The 16,214-nt window shown below is 39.3% G+C and overlaps 1 protein-coding gene across 1 annotated transcript in view; it reads left to right on the top strand.

Annotated features, from left to right (window-relative positions):
• Positions 1-16,214, top strand: part of kiaa1109 (KIAA1109 ortholog) — a 91,078-nt gene that overhangs the window by 46,585 nt on the left and 28,279 nt on the right. Inside the window, exons 27-47 of the mRNA XM_037694781.1 lie at positions 127-247; positions 390-539; positions 826-953; positions 1,256-1,458; positions 1,548-1,748; positions 1,844-2,055; positions 2,488-2,639; positions 2,940-3,090; positions 3,210-3,362; positions 3,465-3,702; positions 3,820-3,968; positions 5,496-5,727; positions 6,022-6,171; positions 8,199-8,383; positions 8,737-8,912; positions 8,994-9,582; positions 11,739-11,937; positions 12,528-12,791; positions 12,932-13,025; positions 14,817-14,867; positions 15,580-15,786. Of these exons, the coding sequence (XP_037550709.1) occupies positions 127-247; positions 390-539; positions 826-953; positions 1,256-1,458; positions 1,548-1,748; positions 1,844-2,055; positions 2,488-2,639; positions 2,940-3,090; positions 3,210-3,362; positions 3,465-3,702; positions 3,820-3,968; positions 5,496-5,727; positions 6,022-6,171; positions 8,199-8,383; positions 8,737-8,912; positions 8,994-9,582; positions 11,739-11,937; positions 12,528-12,791; positions 12,932-13,025; positions 14,817-14,867; positions 15,580-15,786 (4,005 nt within the window). The remainder of the gene's footprint in view (positions 1-126; positions 248-389; positions 540-825; positions 954-1,255; positions 1,459-1,547; positions 1,749-1,843; positions 2,056-2,487; positions 2,640-2,939; positions 3,091-3,209; positions 3,363-3,464; positions 3,703-3,819; positions 3,969-5,495; positions 5,728-6,021; positions 6,172-8,198; positions 8,384-8,736; positions 8,913-8,993; positions 9,583-11,738; positions 11,938-12,527; positions 12,792-12,931; positions 13,026-14,816; positions 14,868-15,579; positions 15,787-16,214) is intronic.

The following is a 16,214-nucleotide window of genomic DNA, read 5'->3' on the forward strand; positions in this document are numbered from 1 at the left end:
TTTTGGTAAATAGCAACACACAGTGGTTTTCTGAGGTTATATTTTGTATTAGAAGTTTGATGAGATATCAGCTTTATAAATATATAAATAAAAGCTGTATTGAATGTTCTTTTGCATTTGTTTTAGATACATTGAATCCATGGTCCACTTTGCCAGCATTCGGCACCCAGCAGCCATTCTGGATGATCTGCATGGTAAAGTCCTTAATGAAGCCTACCAAATCAGCAAGTCCACAGTCACCGAGTCGGTATGTTCACCTCCTCACTGAACAGAGCAACACACAGCTAGCTAAACAATAATTGTCTCTATTCTAATTTTAAAAGTAAAGTAAAGTTAATTTCCCTTTGATTGATTTGTACATCTAATTGTTTTGGATCTGGTTTTTGCAGAGCCAAACGGGCAAGCAGGAGCACAAGCTGTCCAAGACGGAGGGCACGACCCCTGGCCCGCTTAACGCCGCTCATGGACAAACGGAGCTGTCCGTCAAACCTGATAATGTGAAAATCAAGGGCCTTCAAGCCAACGTCTCTATCCCTAAGGTGAAACCTGTGACCCAGAATAATCAGAGTCCAACAGTAGTCCTCAAACTAGACTCTGACCACAACCAAGAATCATAAACTTTATAAGCTCTTCTTTTAGAATGTTTTAATAAAAGTTTTTTTATTTTTTTATTTTACTTTGAATTAAAGCTTTTGCCCATTAACATAATATTTTTCAAAAGTATTATTGTGGAAAAAAGTAGCCAGCCATATTTTCCCATATTTTTTAAGTATTAGTTTTTTTCCAGTGATGTTTTGCTTTAATTAATTGTCTCTTTTTGTGTAGGTGAATCTTTGCCTCCTTCAGGCCTCTGTAGAGGAAGGGTCACCGTCTTGCTCCAGTAAGTGCATCCCACATGTGTCTCTGGTCGCGTTGTGCTTCGACAGGATAGCGACCCAGTTCAGGATGAATAGGTAATGCCTCAACAACTTGTCATATTTTTTTATTGTGGTGGACAAGCATGCTCTATTACATATTGTATTGAGACTGTTTTGATTAAAATTTTATGAAGGAGCTACCGTAGACTTAAGTTATGTGAGACTTTGGCACTACTTCGTAAGTGTTTGTGCTTTTATTTTAAACTCACAATCACTGCCAAAAACTGTCCAGTGTTAAAAAAAAAGACAAAAGTTATTTTTAAATATCCTCCATTTTGTGACAGCAGCCATGTTGGGATTCAGGCTGAAAACTCATATTTCCTCCTGCCTCCTTTCAGGGGTATTGTAGAGGAGACTCCAAACACCACCGAACATGGCCGACCCTCCGTCATGTTAGAGAAGTACGCATCGGCTACCAAAATGCAGCCTCAGTCTTCGGGTTCGTTGCGCTCCAATGCAGGAATCGAGAAAGGCAAAGAGATTGCTGCAAGGCTCAACATCCACCGGATCCACAGCCAGCTTCGAGGCCTGGACTGGACAGGTCGGGTCCAAAGTTTGACCATGTCATTGTTCAAACTTTGGGTTTAAAGTTAGGATGCTTTCTAACAGCTGCTTGATCTCTTTCTGTAGACACTGGCACATTCGCCATCACAGCTATTCCTTTTGAGAAATCCAAAGTGCTGTTTGGTCTGGAGGAAATGGAGGAGCTTTCACTGGTGGATGAAACTGACACCCAGACAGGGGGAACCGATTTGGGCCGCTCTGCCACTACTATCGAGAAGTGGGGCTGGATCATGTTTGAATGTGGTATAGAGAACCTTACAGTTAAAGGTGAATAATTCCAGACACCTGTATCATTTAGGATGATTCTGAACATGAGGTCTTTAGTTTGCAGTTCTGTGAATATGGTACGTTTTGTGCCACAGGTGGCCGTCAGTCTGGAGCCATTCTTTACAATGCGTTTGGTGTGATGGGCTGCTCAGATACCGGAGCAAAAACCGGAGTGTCAAAAAACAATGGCTCGACAGGTTCTCAAACAGGAAGTGGTTACAGCACTGACATGTCTGATGACAACCTGCCACCCGATGCCATCAGTCCCAACTCTGACGCCAACGAGCACACCGACTCAGACGACCAGGTGAGATGCAGGAAAATGTGTGAAATGACTTAAAAAATGGAAAACAACATTAATCTTCTGCATTTATTAATAGATTAACTACATTTTTTCAAGGTATCGATTCAGGTTTGCGCTGCCAACATTATTTTGTTAGATTTCGTAGAAGACAGAAAATACTCTTTTTGCATCAGCAGCAAGAAAAATGTCTTACATGCATTTCCAGATGTTCTGTGTGAACTTTTCTGTAGAAGCACAAAATACCATGAAGATTTCAAGCTAAGTAAAGCAAATCAAAGCAAAATCAATTTAAATTAAAATCTGAAGATGTCCAGCAGATTAATGGAAGCTTATTACAGTAGTAATAAAATATGAAGCAAATGTGATGGACTCTGTGTCTGCTACTTTTTTTTTTTTTGTTTTATTGCTGAACGCTTCTGCTTTCTGCTTTTTCAGGATGAAGGAGTTGAGTCAGATGACCTAAAGAAAGACCTCCCCCTCATGCCTCCTCCACCTGATTCCAGCAGCATGAAGCTGACCATCAGAGAAATCTGGTTCAGTTTTGCTGCTCCCACGAATGCGCGCTCAGCTTCACAAACAATATCAAGGTGCTCTGATATGAACACACACGCACACACAAATAAAAATACACTCATTGAACTGGAATTAATACAAATCTATGAGCTAACGTACTTTAATAGTCTTGTTCTTGGATTTTTTTTTTTTTGCCTGTATGGTTATTTAATTACTATTAACATATAAAAATTCAAGGACTCAAGGTTCATCATTGTCATTCATATCGCATGTGGTACAGGAAGTGGAATGAAATTGTAAAATAAAAAAATGAATATGGATTTGTGTTTATTGATCAATAGTTAATATGAAATATCTTATTTTTGTGTATTTAGCCAGTTGAATCTGCTCAGTACAGCAACGCCTGCTATTGGAGCCTGGCTGGTTCCCATTGACCAGCTCAAGTCTTCACTCCGCAAACTGGACATGGAGGGGACGCTGCGGGTGTGTGCTGTGATGGGCTGCATCATGACCGAAGCTCTGGAGGTGAGATGTTCTCCCATGCTTTTTAAAAAAAATTTCCAAGGTTTTTTTTTAGCCCTTTTTGTGTGTATATATATATATACTGTATATATATTTAATTTAAATTTGTTTATATCCAACAGAAAAAGAGCATCCACTTCCCGATCCGCAGCAAGTACAACCGTGTGACTAAGCGAGCCCGCTACCTACACGAGAACCCCTCTTGTATGCTTTGTAACATCCTGCACCGCTATCTGCAACAAGCCGACTATTCAATCATAGAGGAGGCCACCATGGTCAGTGTCGACCCTCTCTCTGATTTTATTTTATGCCAAAAGTATAACTGGGTCCTTCTCACTGTTTCAAATCACCTCATTTTTCTCCTCCTCCATTCCCAGAACGATGGAGTCCCAGCCCTGGTGACGTTGAAGAAGGGTCTGGTAGCTTTGGCCAGGCAGTGGATGAAGTTCATTGTTGTAACTCAGGGTTTCAAGGCTATTGGTCTGATGGGGCCCAATCAGCTTATCAAGGCCAAAGAACCTCAGCCGAACCTGGTAGATGCGGTTGGACTGGACAACGGAGCTGCTCTGCAGAGTGACACCAGCGCTGACGGAGCAGAGTTTGAATTTGACGCAGGTGGGAACGCACAGTTTCTCATGTCAGTTATTGCTTAGAAATAAACTCCCAGTTAATATAAATAATGCTCAGTGTTTTTTTTTTCTGGGAGTTTTATTTGATTGTGTTATTGTGAAGCCACAGTGAGTGAACACACCATGCTGCTGGAGGGAACCTGCAGTCGCCCTCCTCCTAAAGAAGCAAACACTGGTCCTGTCAGCGGAGTGGAGATCATGAGGAAGCTGTCAAAGTCCCACACACACAACGAGTCCGCACTCAGAATAAAGGTACGAGTGGGAGGTTTTCTAATTATACTACACACCATTAAAAAATACATATTTAAAGATGTTGCAAAGGCACTCTTTAATGTTCTACAGTTATTCTTGTTCCTGTTAAACATTTGGGTTTGCTGCTCCTCTCGCAGCTTTGAAAAACCCATGCAAGATTAATACATCAAACCATGTGGCTTGATTGGGATCAGTACATTATACTAAATAGTAAATTAAATCTGCAAAAAAAACCTGCAATTAAATACATAAATCTACATACGCAATAATGAGCTATTTGCAAAACAAAAGTGAAAACCTAGCGCTCTTTGGAGCTCTGTAGCTCATAAAGGTCACATAAACTTGGACTTTACATTACTTTCCAAAACCTTTGCAACAATCTCTTCTTTTTATTCTCAAATCTTGCATAATTTAAGCAAATTTGTTTTGATTAGGATTTTTAAGTCAGAGAGAATTACATGTAAGTTTCAGAATTTAGTGTGTAAACTCTACAAAACTTTAAAGGCAATCATAAGAAGTTTTTACCTGGTGTTTCAAAGTAAAGCTCCTAAAGACCTTTCAAATTAATGTCTGGTTCTGTCATAAACTAAATTATTGCAAAGCAAACTCCAAATTACTAGTAAGCTTTATAGAAAAGTTAATGTAATACGTTTGTCTTTGCATCCTTCATTAATGCTTCACAACTAGTTTGTGTTTTACTATTTTGATATATTAATATAAACTCACTATTTGTAGTTTTAAACCAGTTAGTACTTAAATGAATCCTGCTCATCCAATGAGTCATCGAAAACTGAAAGGTTTCTTCTAAAGCAGCCATAAATCCTTGTTTTGTAGACACATATTGTCAACTTACGGGGATTTATTAGTGAGAATTATTTAATGTTTTGCGAAGAGGTGGAAGTACAGTATTTAGTAAGTACCAAATATTTTTTAATCTTCTTGGAGTAGATTGAATGTTTTGCAGATTGCACTAAAAGTCCTGTAAAGCTATTTTTCCCCCCTGAAACTGGTCATAAAATATTTTTATGGGAATATTTACCACATTATATTTAATTAAGTATATTAAGGAACTGTAATATTTTTTAACTGTTGGGCAAAATAAGGATTTGTTATTTAAGGTAATGCAAATAAGCGATGGATGTTATGAAATATTTAAAAATATTTTAACAGCTCTAAACATGACTTTGCTAAAATAAATTCAGTGCAGAGAAGTGACTGTGCTGTTAAATGTGGTATGAAGGTGACTCCATTTTTGGAAAGCCAGAGGAAATAAATTTACACCTGACAGATAGATGACTCTTTTTTTCCCCTTCTGTTGTTTATATTATTTGTGGTTATTTTTAGCCAGCTCAGCTCTTTTATCTAAAAAGTTTTATAACAATTTTGAATCCAGTCATTTCCGTGATTTTACCAGACACAATTTATCTCCGCTGTCAGATAAATGAAATGCCAGTGGCAGCTTGTGAAAAATGAGGCAGTGTGGGAGCGTAACCTCCTCTCAGCAATCTGCACATTTGTCATACGCAGGGCTCGCATCCCTACCAGTCGCTGAGCTATACCAGCGGTGACACTGCAGCTGATTCACCCGCCCACGTGAGCCGCGGAGGCGTGCCGGCCAAGGACAGCCCAAGGAAGGAGAGCCTCCTGAGCAATCTGACGGGCAGCTTTCGGAGTTTGCACAACCTGCTGGAGGGCACGCCTCAGAGGAACGAGCCTTCTGCAACTGCTGCCGCCAAGAGCAGCTCCCTCACTCGCACAGGTGACTCCTGTTGTGTTGCTGTGTGGAAGCTTCTGATCGTCAGCACAAACTTCATTTTTTATAAAGATAACGCTCCAATAGTGACCTCTACTGTTCAGTAAGCAAAGTCCAGGTAATGTGTAAAGTTTGATTCCACACGACTGACAAAAATACACTAATTGAAATGAGACATTTCAGCTACGTGTTTAAACTTTGACCGTTTTAAATTCATTTCGGTGACAGAAGCCTGGAAACAGATGTAGGTAACTACTAAGGTCCGTTTTTTGTTGTTTTGTGATGCGTCGTCTTTCTCAGGGACAGACGTGCTGACCGAGCACCCGCTGCTGTCTGAGCCGTCCTCCGTCAGTTTTTACAACTGGATGTCCAACGCCGTGGGTAACCGAGCCGGAGCTGCAGCCCACGAGTCTCTGCTCAACCACTCGCAACACAACAGCCTACAGACAGGTAATACAACCCCGGCTTCCTCTATTTAGAGGCAATATTAGTTTTGTTTTTGTCTCTTTTAACTAAATGTTTTGGTAGAATGCAACTTTGCAGTTTCTCCTTTGTTCTTTGTGTTATTTGAGTTTGTGTTACGCCCCAAAACACTTTTCATATGATACTGTTTTACTAGACTCTCTGGATTCATTGGTCAACAACTACCACGACCATCCTCTTCCAGTTAACAGCCCAGCAGGAGGTCAGGGATTGTTGTTCTAGCTGTTTAATTAGTTCACTAGCTGCTATTTTGTACGATAGTTTTAGGGCCATGCTAAGAAAAAAAAAAATTAAAGCCATAAAATTATGAGAATAAAGTCGAATAAAGCCTTAATATTACAAGAATAAAGTTGTACAAGACTTTTTTTGTTTGTTTGTTTGCAGCTCGTGGTTTTTGTTTTTTTCCACGAGTCGGATCAACAACGTGACAAGTCGGTCGATCCAATAAGCGTGTCAGCAAATGACCAATCTGAAGCTAAATGAGTCGTAATATTATCTGAACTCCGACACGATAAAGAAGGGTTTACCGCATTTTAACTGTGGTAAAATGAAGAATGTTGAGCATCTTGTTAAATTATACTTTGGAAAGGAGATACTTAATCTGTTAGCACATCAGCATCAGATAATTATCAGTATCAGGACTTTGAGCCTGCTTACAGTAAGGTGGTACGCTCTGATGGGCTGCAGCGCAGCTCTCTGCAGGTAAGGAGTGTTTAGCTTCGGATTGCTCGTTTGCTGACACGCCTTCTGGATTGACTGACAGGTCGCGTCGTAGATCCGACTTGTGGAAAAAATAAAAATAACCGAGAGCTGCAACAAAAAAAATAAAAGTCTCGTACGACTTTATTCTCGTAATTTTATGGCTTTTAATTTTTTTTTCTTATCGTGGCCCTAAAGCTTCGTCGTAATTTTGTGACATGCTCATTTAATAGAATCCTAAACTGAACAGGAAACGGGTGATATGTTTGTGTTTTTTGTAAGTTAAAGTTTCCTTTTTTTTTTATTTTAGAAGAATATTATTTGTAGCCACATTTCAGTTTTGCAATTACAATTGATTAACTGTAGAATCACATTGTGTTGTGAATCACTGTGCATATTGTGTTATTGTTTCTTTGTGGCTTTGATGTAATTGATCCAAATTTAAAACAAGCAAATTTCAAAAGTTGATCATTTTCAATTATTTCATTGTTCAGATCAGCGATCACCTCATTAAATGCATTTTAAAAGGATCAAATAATGTATATTGTTTTAAAAGTCTTTGACAGCTCTTGTTATAAAACATTTATAATTATGACTCTAATTGTTGAAGCTGAGCAGCCCCTTCTAATCTAATCCAGTCCAACAGACACGTTGTCTGCTTTTAAATCTGTAACTTACTTCTCATAGATTGTTTAGAACAAAAACATTACTTTTATGATCAAGATGAAACTTTTGTTTGAGCCAATTTTATTTTATTTTTTAACTCTTTAGCATTGGCTGTTATAAAACACCAAACCTGCAGCTCTTGAGCTGAAAATTAAAGTTGTCCCTGCACTGATTCTTCCATTTTGATCACAGTTAAACCATAGTTAGTTACCTCTCTCAGCATTCCTTCCCTCTTTTCCTTTTTTATCTCCCATCCTTACAGTTCCAAACCACTTTGTGTGAAATAGTTTAATTTCCTCTGAATAGCAGAATAATTATTTGAAATCACTCATTACGATCACTGACAAGATAAATATTTTTGCTACTGCTGAGCCGAGTACCTGCGGGCACAATTTTATGTGTAGGAGCTAAATTTGTACTCGAGATAATTAACATTTTTTTATTATCTGCTCACCCAGGTGTGAGCTAACGACTGTAGCAGATGAACTGCTGGAGTTAAAAAACGTTTTCAAATTGGACATAAATTTCTCCTTTATAATTTAATTTGATTTAAACCTTCATTTTCCACCAACTGAATTTGTTAAGTCTCATCTATAAACTGTGCCTATCCCCACTCTGTCCACCCTCAGGTGGGATGTGTAACCTGCCCACCATCCCCTCAGCATCTGACTTCAACACAGTGCTGTCCAGTGACCAGAACACCCTGGATGGGACCCACTCCCAGCACTCCCAACACAGCACCAGCCAGGATGACATTGTGGACATCGAGGAAGGAAACCAGTGTCCGGCTGCTGTTCAACTGGCTGATGCTCAGGTGCCACCAACACATCTGAGTTTCTTTTACCTGTTCTGTTAAGGATTGTTAAGTTTAATTTTCATCATCCGAGCAGTGTTGCTCCTTGATGAATGATTTGAGTCAATTTGAAGGAAATAATTTGATTTTTGTGTTAAACTAAAAGCAGCCTAATCTCATCCGTAATAGTCTTCATTCCATAATGATGGTAAACAAGCACTTTACATTTGTTTTTATCTGATTTAAGTTACTATGGTCAACTTTGCTCTGCCTTTGAATTTCTTATCTTGAAATTTAAAAAAAATCCAGACTGCAAAGCTCATAAGCCTCTCCAAAATTCTGTTTTATCAAGTGCTCTTTTCTCATCTCCTCAGGTGGTTTTTAAACCCTTACTGAGCTACACTGGAATCCAGGCCCAAGATGCCACTCCTCTTAGCTACAAGATGTATTTCGGAGAGCATTTGTCTTTTTCTGGCAATCTGGAGTGTCTCAGAGCGGACATCGTTGACTCTGATACGTCCAAAGAGCGCAAAAACAAGCGGTCCAGAAGGTAGGGCTACCCTGAAATTATTGTTTAAAAGTATCTTTTGGATTGTTTTCTTGGCACGACTATAATTCTTTGTTCACACAGACAAGGCATGGTGAACCTCCCTCCACTTGAGTTCAAGCCAGCTCTGCTGATTGAGACGTTCAGTGTGAACGCGGTGGTGATGGAGAAGTCGACCAGCGCTCCGCAGGGTTCCACCGCAGCTCCGCTCACCTTCCATGACCTCAACCGCCGTCACTACAACACGTTCCACTGCGACTTCACCACTGCCTGCCAGTCCATCAGCCAGCGCGTCGACATGGCCCTGGTGCGCCTCATCCACCAGTTCAGCACCATGATCGACGACATCAAGGCCACGCAGACCGACATCAAACTGAGCCGCTACACCGCCGGCTCCACCTCCCCGACGCCCACTTTCAAGGCCCGGCCGTACCGCCACATCAGGTCCTCAGACTTCAGTCGCAGCTCCAGAGGAAGCTTGAACGGAGCAAATCGCAGCGGAACTCAAACCCTGAAGAGCAAAAGAGGTGTGGGAGGAGGCGGAGTCACAGGAGGAGCAGCAGGAAGTGGAGGTTTACCTCCTAATGGACCCCCATCAAGCATGGACACGCTGGGGAGACGGGAGCCAAGAGGTCGAAGTTCTCTTGGACGTTCAGAGAGACGCACCTCTAAGGTAACGCAATTATTGCAATTATTTCTGCAAAATCTATATAAAATTTATAAAATAAAGTAATATATTTAACAACTGCCCTAAAATCTTTCAGTAAAATTATTTTAAAAGAACATTGCTGTACAGACTGTTTAGAACCAAGGTGTCCAGGGTCAGGGTGTGAGTTTTCCCTTCCTTTCATCCGAGGAGCTCTTTATTAGTGTTTTTTAAATGTGCATGCTTTGAACTGGAGCTCAGCCCTCTGGATCATTTAATGATTCAAGTTAAATTGATTTACAAGGAAATGTCTAATGTTCCCAATACCTGATTATGAACATTTGATTGATCTACTTATTGCATTCTATATGATTACTGATACTGGGTCGTATGTTCCTTCAGGTAACCTGCTGTTTATCCAGAGTTGCAACAATAGTTTTTTAAGTTATAAATAACAATTAAAGATGTTTAGTTTAAGCTGTTAGAGCAGGGGTTCTCAAACTGTTTTGGGTTCAGGGACCCCTTATTAAATAATTTTCTTCAATTAGTCTCTTTAATGCAATGTAAATATTTGTGTAATGTAAATACTTAAGACTAGGGGTGCACCAATTGCAGTTTTCTGGCCGATCACCGATTTCTAAAAAAAAAAAAACAATAAAAATAATAATGATAATGATAATGTCATCACAATGTCAGCACTGTATGTTTCCATACAATGGCGAAATTAGTCTCTGCATTTAACCCATCCACCACCAGGTGATGCAGTGGGCAGCTATTGAAAGCGCCCGGGGGACATTTTGGGGATTAGACGTGCTGCCCAGAGACGCCACGTGATGTGCAGTGACTGGGGATCGAACCTGGGACTTTTGGGTCCCAAGCCGGCTGCCCTGCCTCTACACCATCTCGGCCCCCATAAAAAGCCTGATCTGCTGATACGATTTTTTTTATAAGCGACACTGTCAGGCGTTATAAGGTCACAATGCACCTTCAACTTTCCATTTATCCTAGAAACAATACAAACTTGTTTTAACTGACCATGAGGTAGTGTTCTGAAAGAAATATAAATGAAGTTTAGACAATTGTTGTTAAAACTACAAATAAATTGTTTTCTCATATTTCATATTTCATATCTCTTATCGGCTGATCTCCGATCTTCCAAAATTAAGGAAATCAGGGCCGATAAATCGATCGGTGGATTTATTGGTGCACCCCTACTTAAGACTTGTTCTTTAATAGTGTTAATACAATTTTTATACTTTTAAACATGGGGTGTTTTTTTTATTCAAGACACACTTCATTAACACTTTTTTTTAAATTTATTTCACCTTCCAAAAATGACAGTTTAGAGAAAATTAACAGTGTCAAAAACCACCTTAAAACTTAATGAACATAAAAGTATTGCCACTTCTTCAAATTATTACAGAAAGTTCTTTACATAAAACTGAACAGAATCATAACAGCAGTAGTCGGACCAAGTAACCTGGCTTAGTTTGTAAACCGATTAATACAAATGGCGGGTGGGTGGGGGGTCTGGGGGGCCCTCACCTAGAAAATTTTGAATAAAGTAGATGTAAAGTAGATTTGTTTGTTTTTTTTGCGGACACCCAAGTGTCTGGAGACCCCAGTTTGAGAATCACTGTGTTAGAGCACCGTATCCTGGGCCTCTTGTGGTTAAAGCTACAACAAGAAATAAAATGAGCCCTTTCTAACTTCTCATTGAATCTCATAGACATGGCTCAGTCTACAACCTGGAACAATTAATGTTAAATGTTTTTTTAAGAAAGGAGCCATATCTGTCAGGATGGGTCAGCATAGCCCCTTAAATAACTAAATTCCTTCTGAAGCTGATGTTTTCTCCTCAGAAACCCTAGAGGGAGCTAGCAGTTAATAGGAAATTCTCAGAAAGACAGCATTAACTTGAATCCCAGTTTGATTGTTTTAGGAAAAAAATCAAAAGAGTTTTAATGCTTGCAGCTGTTTCTTCCTGCTTACTGAGATTATTCAAGTATTTTGGGAGCTGTCGTGACAGCTTGCGTCATCATAACTGTAGTGTTTCAGTAAACAGCAGGAAAACAAGGATGAATAAGTCAACCAGGCTGTTTATTTACTCTTAAGCCCTGTGATGCATATTTTTTTATATTTCCATTTGTTTCATAATGTGACTCCCTGCGTTACGCCTTCAGGTGTCAAGGAAAGGCTCTCGTGATGTGGCCGACCACATGGCCATCCAGATGGACGACTCTGACTCCATCACAGTGTCGGAGCAGAGCGAACCATCAGCAGAATGTTGGCAGAACATGTACAAGCTGCTCAACTTCTACTCCCTCATCTCTGATCCCACTGGCATCCTGGAGAAAAGCTCCCCGGAGAACTGCCTCTCAGGTGGAAATCGGCTTCCAGCGCACTCGAGCTTTCCACTCTGCTTCAGCTTTTACTTTGACTGTGTCACTAGCTTTCTTTTATTTCTGTGGCACCGATATTAATATCAATGTAAATATTTTATTCCCCCTTTTTAATCTCCATCTGAACCCATAGTTTTCCTTCTGAACTTTTCTATAACGCCTAAAAAGACGCCTTGTTCCTACTTTATCCTCCCACTCTGTTCCTTCAAAATGTTTCACTAGACACAGATATAAAGATACAGAAAATCACAGTCATAGTTTATTAATATTATCTAGATCTCTGCCCTTTTAATCTAAAGGCTTTGTGTATTTGCAGTAGTTATTAGCTTTTGTATATTTAAGCACCGGTTGATTAAGCAAAGTAGAATTTGTCTTTACTGTTTTGACTCCACATTTCTTTGATGAGTTAATTAGTTTTAAAGAGAAGAGGCTCAAAGGAAAAGGAAATAATGATTTAACTTTACATGTCTAAACTTGGCTTTCTTTTCTTTGTATGGAAATATGTGAACAGTATTACAAAGCTGGCCTTTTGTATAATTTGGACTTCTTTCCTGCCATTTTTGTCTGCAGAAGGTGGGCATCGTCCCGCCGAGCCGCTCTGTAAAGTGATTTTTGAGAACGAGCAGGAGGAACCCACCACACCCAACAAGCCACTGGGAGTGGGCGGGAGGCGCCGCAGCCTGGTGAGCTCTGAACCTCAACACGTCACGCTCATAGTGTTTGGCATCGGCATGGTGAACCGCACACACCTGGAGGCAGACATCGGCGGGCTGACCATGGAAGCAGAGCTGAAGAAGATCCATGGTAGCTTCACTCTGAAAGAGAAGATGAAAGGTGAGATTTAGACTCTGAATGTTGTTTTTCTGATGTGTCTTAAATAATAGTGTTTATATCAAATACGTTGATGCATTGCTGCAATAAAGAGTTTGTTTAGGGAAGTTTGTTTAGATTGTTTTTGTTTGTGTGCTCTGCAGATATCCTTCACCAGAAAATGACAGAGACGTGCGCCTCTGCCCACATAGGAGGGGTAAACATTGTTCTGCTGGAGGGCATAACGCCTGATATTCAGTATGTTAAAATCTTCTAATTACTCTTTTTTTATATTTATGTTAAAACTTTTGATCGTCTTTCATGTAAAATGTGAGAATATTACAATGTAATTTGCTTGTAGTTTTGCTATATTAAAACAGGTCCGCTCAGCTGAGGTACAACAACTGTGACATTTTAAGATACTTAGTTATAATTTATTTTTTGAATTGGCCATAGTATGAATAAAATAAAACTTCCTTGTGGGTTTTTAAAGGTCACACCTATAAAAATGTTGAAAGCCCATTCAATAAGTTTTATTGCTCCAGATTTTCTCTGCCGGATGGTTTGACCAGGATCGTTTTAATAAACATTTCTCTAACCTTTTCTTACAAAACATATTTATGAGTCCACAAACACTGAAGTCAAACATGTAGACTGGATGTTGGAGGTCTCCTTTTTGGTTTATTTTTCTAACTATTAAAATTACTACTTAATAGTCAAGTCACATTTATTTATTTAGCACATTTAAAACAGTAACTGTTATCAAAGTGCTTATCAATAAAGACCACAGGATCAAATAAAATGACACTGATAGTAGGCGATATGGACCAAAATTAATATTTCAATATTTTACGATGAATGGCGATATACGATGTATATCTCAATTGTTTTTTCTTTCCATAAAGTAATAAATCATTATATTTCTGAGTCAAAGCTTTGTTCCAATTGTCACACAGGCACATTTATTAACAAACAGCTGTAACTACAAATTTTTTGTCTAAAAAATTAAGTATTTACATATTATTAGTTTATTTTTAGATATTTAGTTACATATGTTAAATAATAATCCTCTTCAGCTGCGCCGCCTTCACATTATGTTTGAACTGCAGCTCTGACTTCAGCCTCCTTCCCTGAGACAAACGGTACAAAACTCATTTAGCCGTGCTGTGCCTTGTGAGAGGGAACAGTGAGAGGTAGTGTGACATTAATAAAGCAGTGGCTTATATCGCTAAAGAGACAGTCCCAGTCTCAACTGTGAAACATTTCGGCTAACTCTTTAGTAGACGACGAAAGAGAAGCAGGAAGAGGGGGAGCGCGAGCTCTGGTGAGGGGCTGGGTTTGTATTCAGTGAGGGAGAAGAAGGGGCCACATGCAGTTGGTGGCGCAGACGAGGAGAAAAAGAACTACACAGATTTTTAAATCTTAATTATAACTTAACGTAGAAATATTTATATAGACGATATAGTCCCATCTTATATTGCGTATGAAATTATCTCTTTATTTTTAAAATATCGATATATCGCCCAGCCCTAACTGATAGTAAATCATAGTGATGTCACAAAACAAGCAAACCCCTGCAATCCTGAAATGAAGAAGCGGGTAAAGATATTGGATGGCTGGAAAATAATAAATGAAGTAACCATTTGAACCTTTATTTGGGAGTGCCACTGCCTTGTTATCCTGAGGCTGTGGGTTTGAGCCAAGGTTGCATCAGGAATGTCATCTGATGTAAAAAAAAAAAAAACATAGTTTCCAAACCTTAACTTCTGCACCCCCACTCAGAGGATCAAATTAAACATTTACACCTTTATTTACAAAGCCCTTTACATTTATCTCATTTGTTTGTAATAGTACAAGGAGCAGAAGTGAGGACTGAGGGGGTGTGATCATAGATCATAAGAAAACAAGCATCAGCACATCTAACTGTTCATTCCATTGATTTCCCTGCTGTGAAGAACTGCTTTAAAACAAGGAAGGTGTCTAAATGGTGGATAAATTCTGCTCTTCTTTCTTCCTTTGCTCTGCTTTCTCTTCTACCTAATTGCATAGACTGGAGGATTTTCCAACATCTCCAACCAGCACTGCTAAACAAGAGTTTCTGTATGTTGTTGCTGCCTCTTAGCGCTCTCATACGTCAGTGAATCAAAAACACAACTGTCCTGTGTGAACATCTTTCATTTATCCCAGTCACCACTTGAGTTGTTCATTATTAGATACAGAAAAGCTGATCCTTTCATTATTTGACATTTAATAATGCGTGGATTTTTCATTTTATTTTTAGGAAGTGGGTTAAACTTTCCTGGAAAATATAAGAAACTAGTTGGATCCATTTCAAGAATTTTGTTAAAACTTTTTGCTTCTCAATTTGACTTAATATCATGTTTGACAAAGAGCAGTAAAATATTAATGTTTTTGAGGAGTTAAAGCTACCAATTATCTCATTTTAGAAAAATAAATTACTAAAATAATATTTTATATCAATATTTTAGTTTTGTCTTTATCTCGGCATATTTTTGTTTAACTTCTCAGCTGCTTTTACCTTTAAACAGTATCTGTTGAAAAAATATATTCCAAATCAAATTTTTTTTTGGTTTGTATATGTACCGTAGCCATTAATTATCATAAAAATCACATATTTGTCATATATGCTTATTCTACTCATTTTCCCTCCAAACAAGGAGTGCATCATGAATCTGCATGATATTCCACCATTTGGTGTCCTGTCAGTAATTTCACCTTCATCCACGTGTGCGTCATGTCAGGAGTAAGACTTTGAGGCCCGTTGCTCATTCGTGTTCACGCTCTGTTTCAGAACGGTTGTCAAATGTACCATCGCCAAGTCCCAGGCTCTGTACAGCGCCCAGAGGGGACTGAAGACCAACAACGCCGCCGTCTTCAAAGTGGGTTCCATCATGATCAACATCCCTCAGCATCCGGCAACTCTGCACAGCATGATGGTGCGCAGCTCCCATCAGCTCTCCAAACAAATCTCCGACCTCATTCGCCAGCCCTCAAATGTGTAGGTTTCCCACTTTTGTCCTTTTATTCCATGAACAGCTTTGATAGGTTACATCGACAAGTGTCAAGTTAATGCATCAGATTCACTTTGCTGCCTTCTTGTTGTCCGTTTCCATGGTCATATGCAGTTATGTTTATATATTTACAAGGCTATAGGTGCTTTAGATATGAAACGACTTGTCTCATTTAAGCAAGTACAGTAGTCCCTCGCTACTTCACGGTTGGTTTTTCAAAGTAAGATTGGACATGACACACAATTGGCTGATTGCTGAATGAGCCACACGATTGGCATGGAATTTTTATTTAAAATAAATTATTTAAAATATTTAGCACCTGCTGCACCTGTGTGCAGCCCACAGCTGCAGAGGAAGCTTCCTCCTGCAGCGTGACACACACACACACACACACACACACACACACACACACACA

Source organism: Nematolebias whitei, chromosome 21, assembly GCF_014905685.2.
Source record: "Nematolebias whitei isolate Nwh7 chromosome 21, NemWhi1, whole genome shotgun sequence".
In the NCBI taxonomy this organism is placed as follows: Eukaryota; Metazoa; Chordata; class Actinopteri; order Cyprinodontiformes; family Rivulidae; genus Nematolebias; species Nematolebias whitei.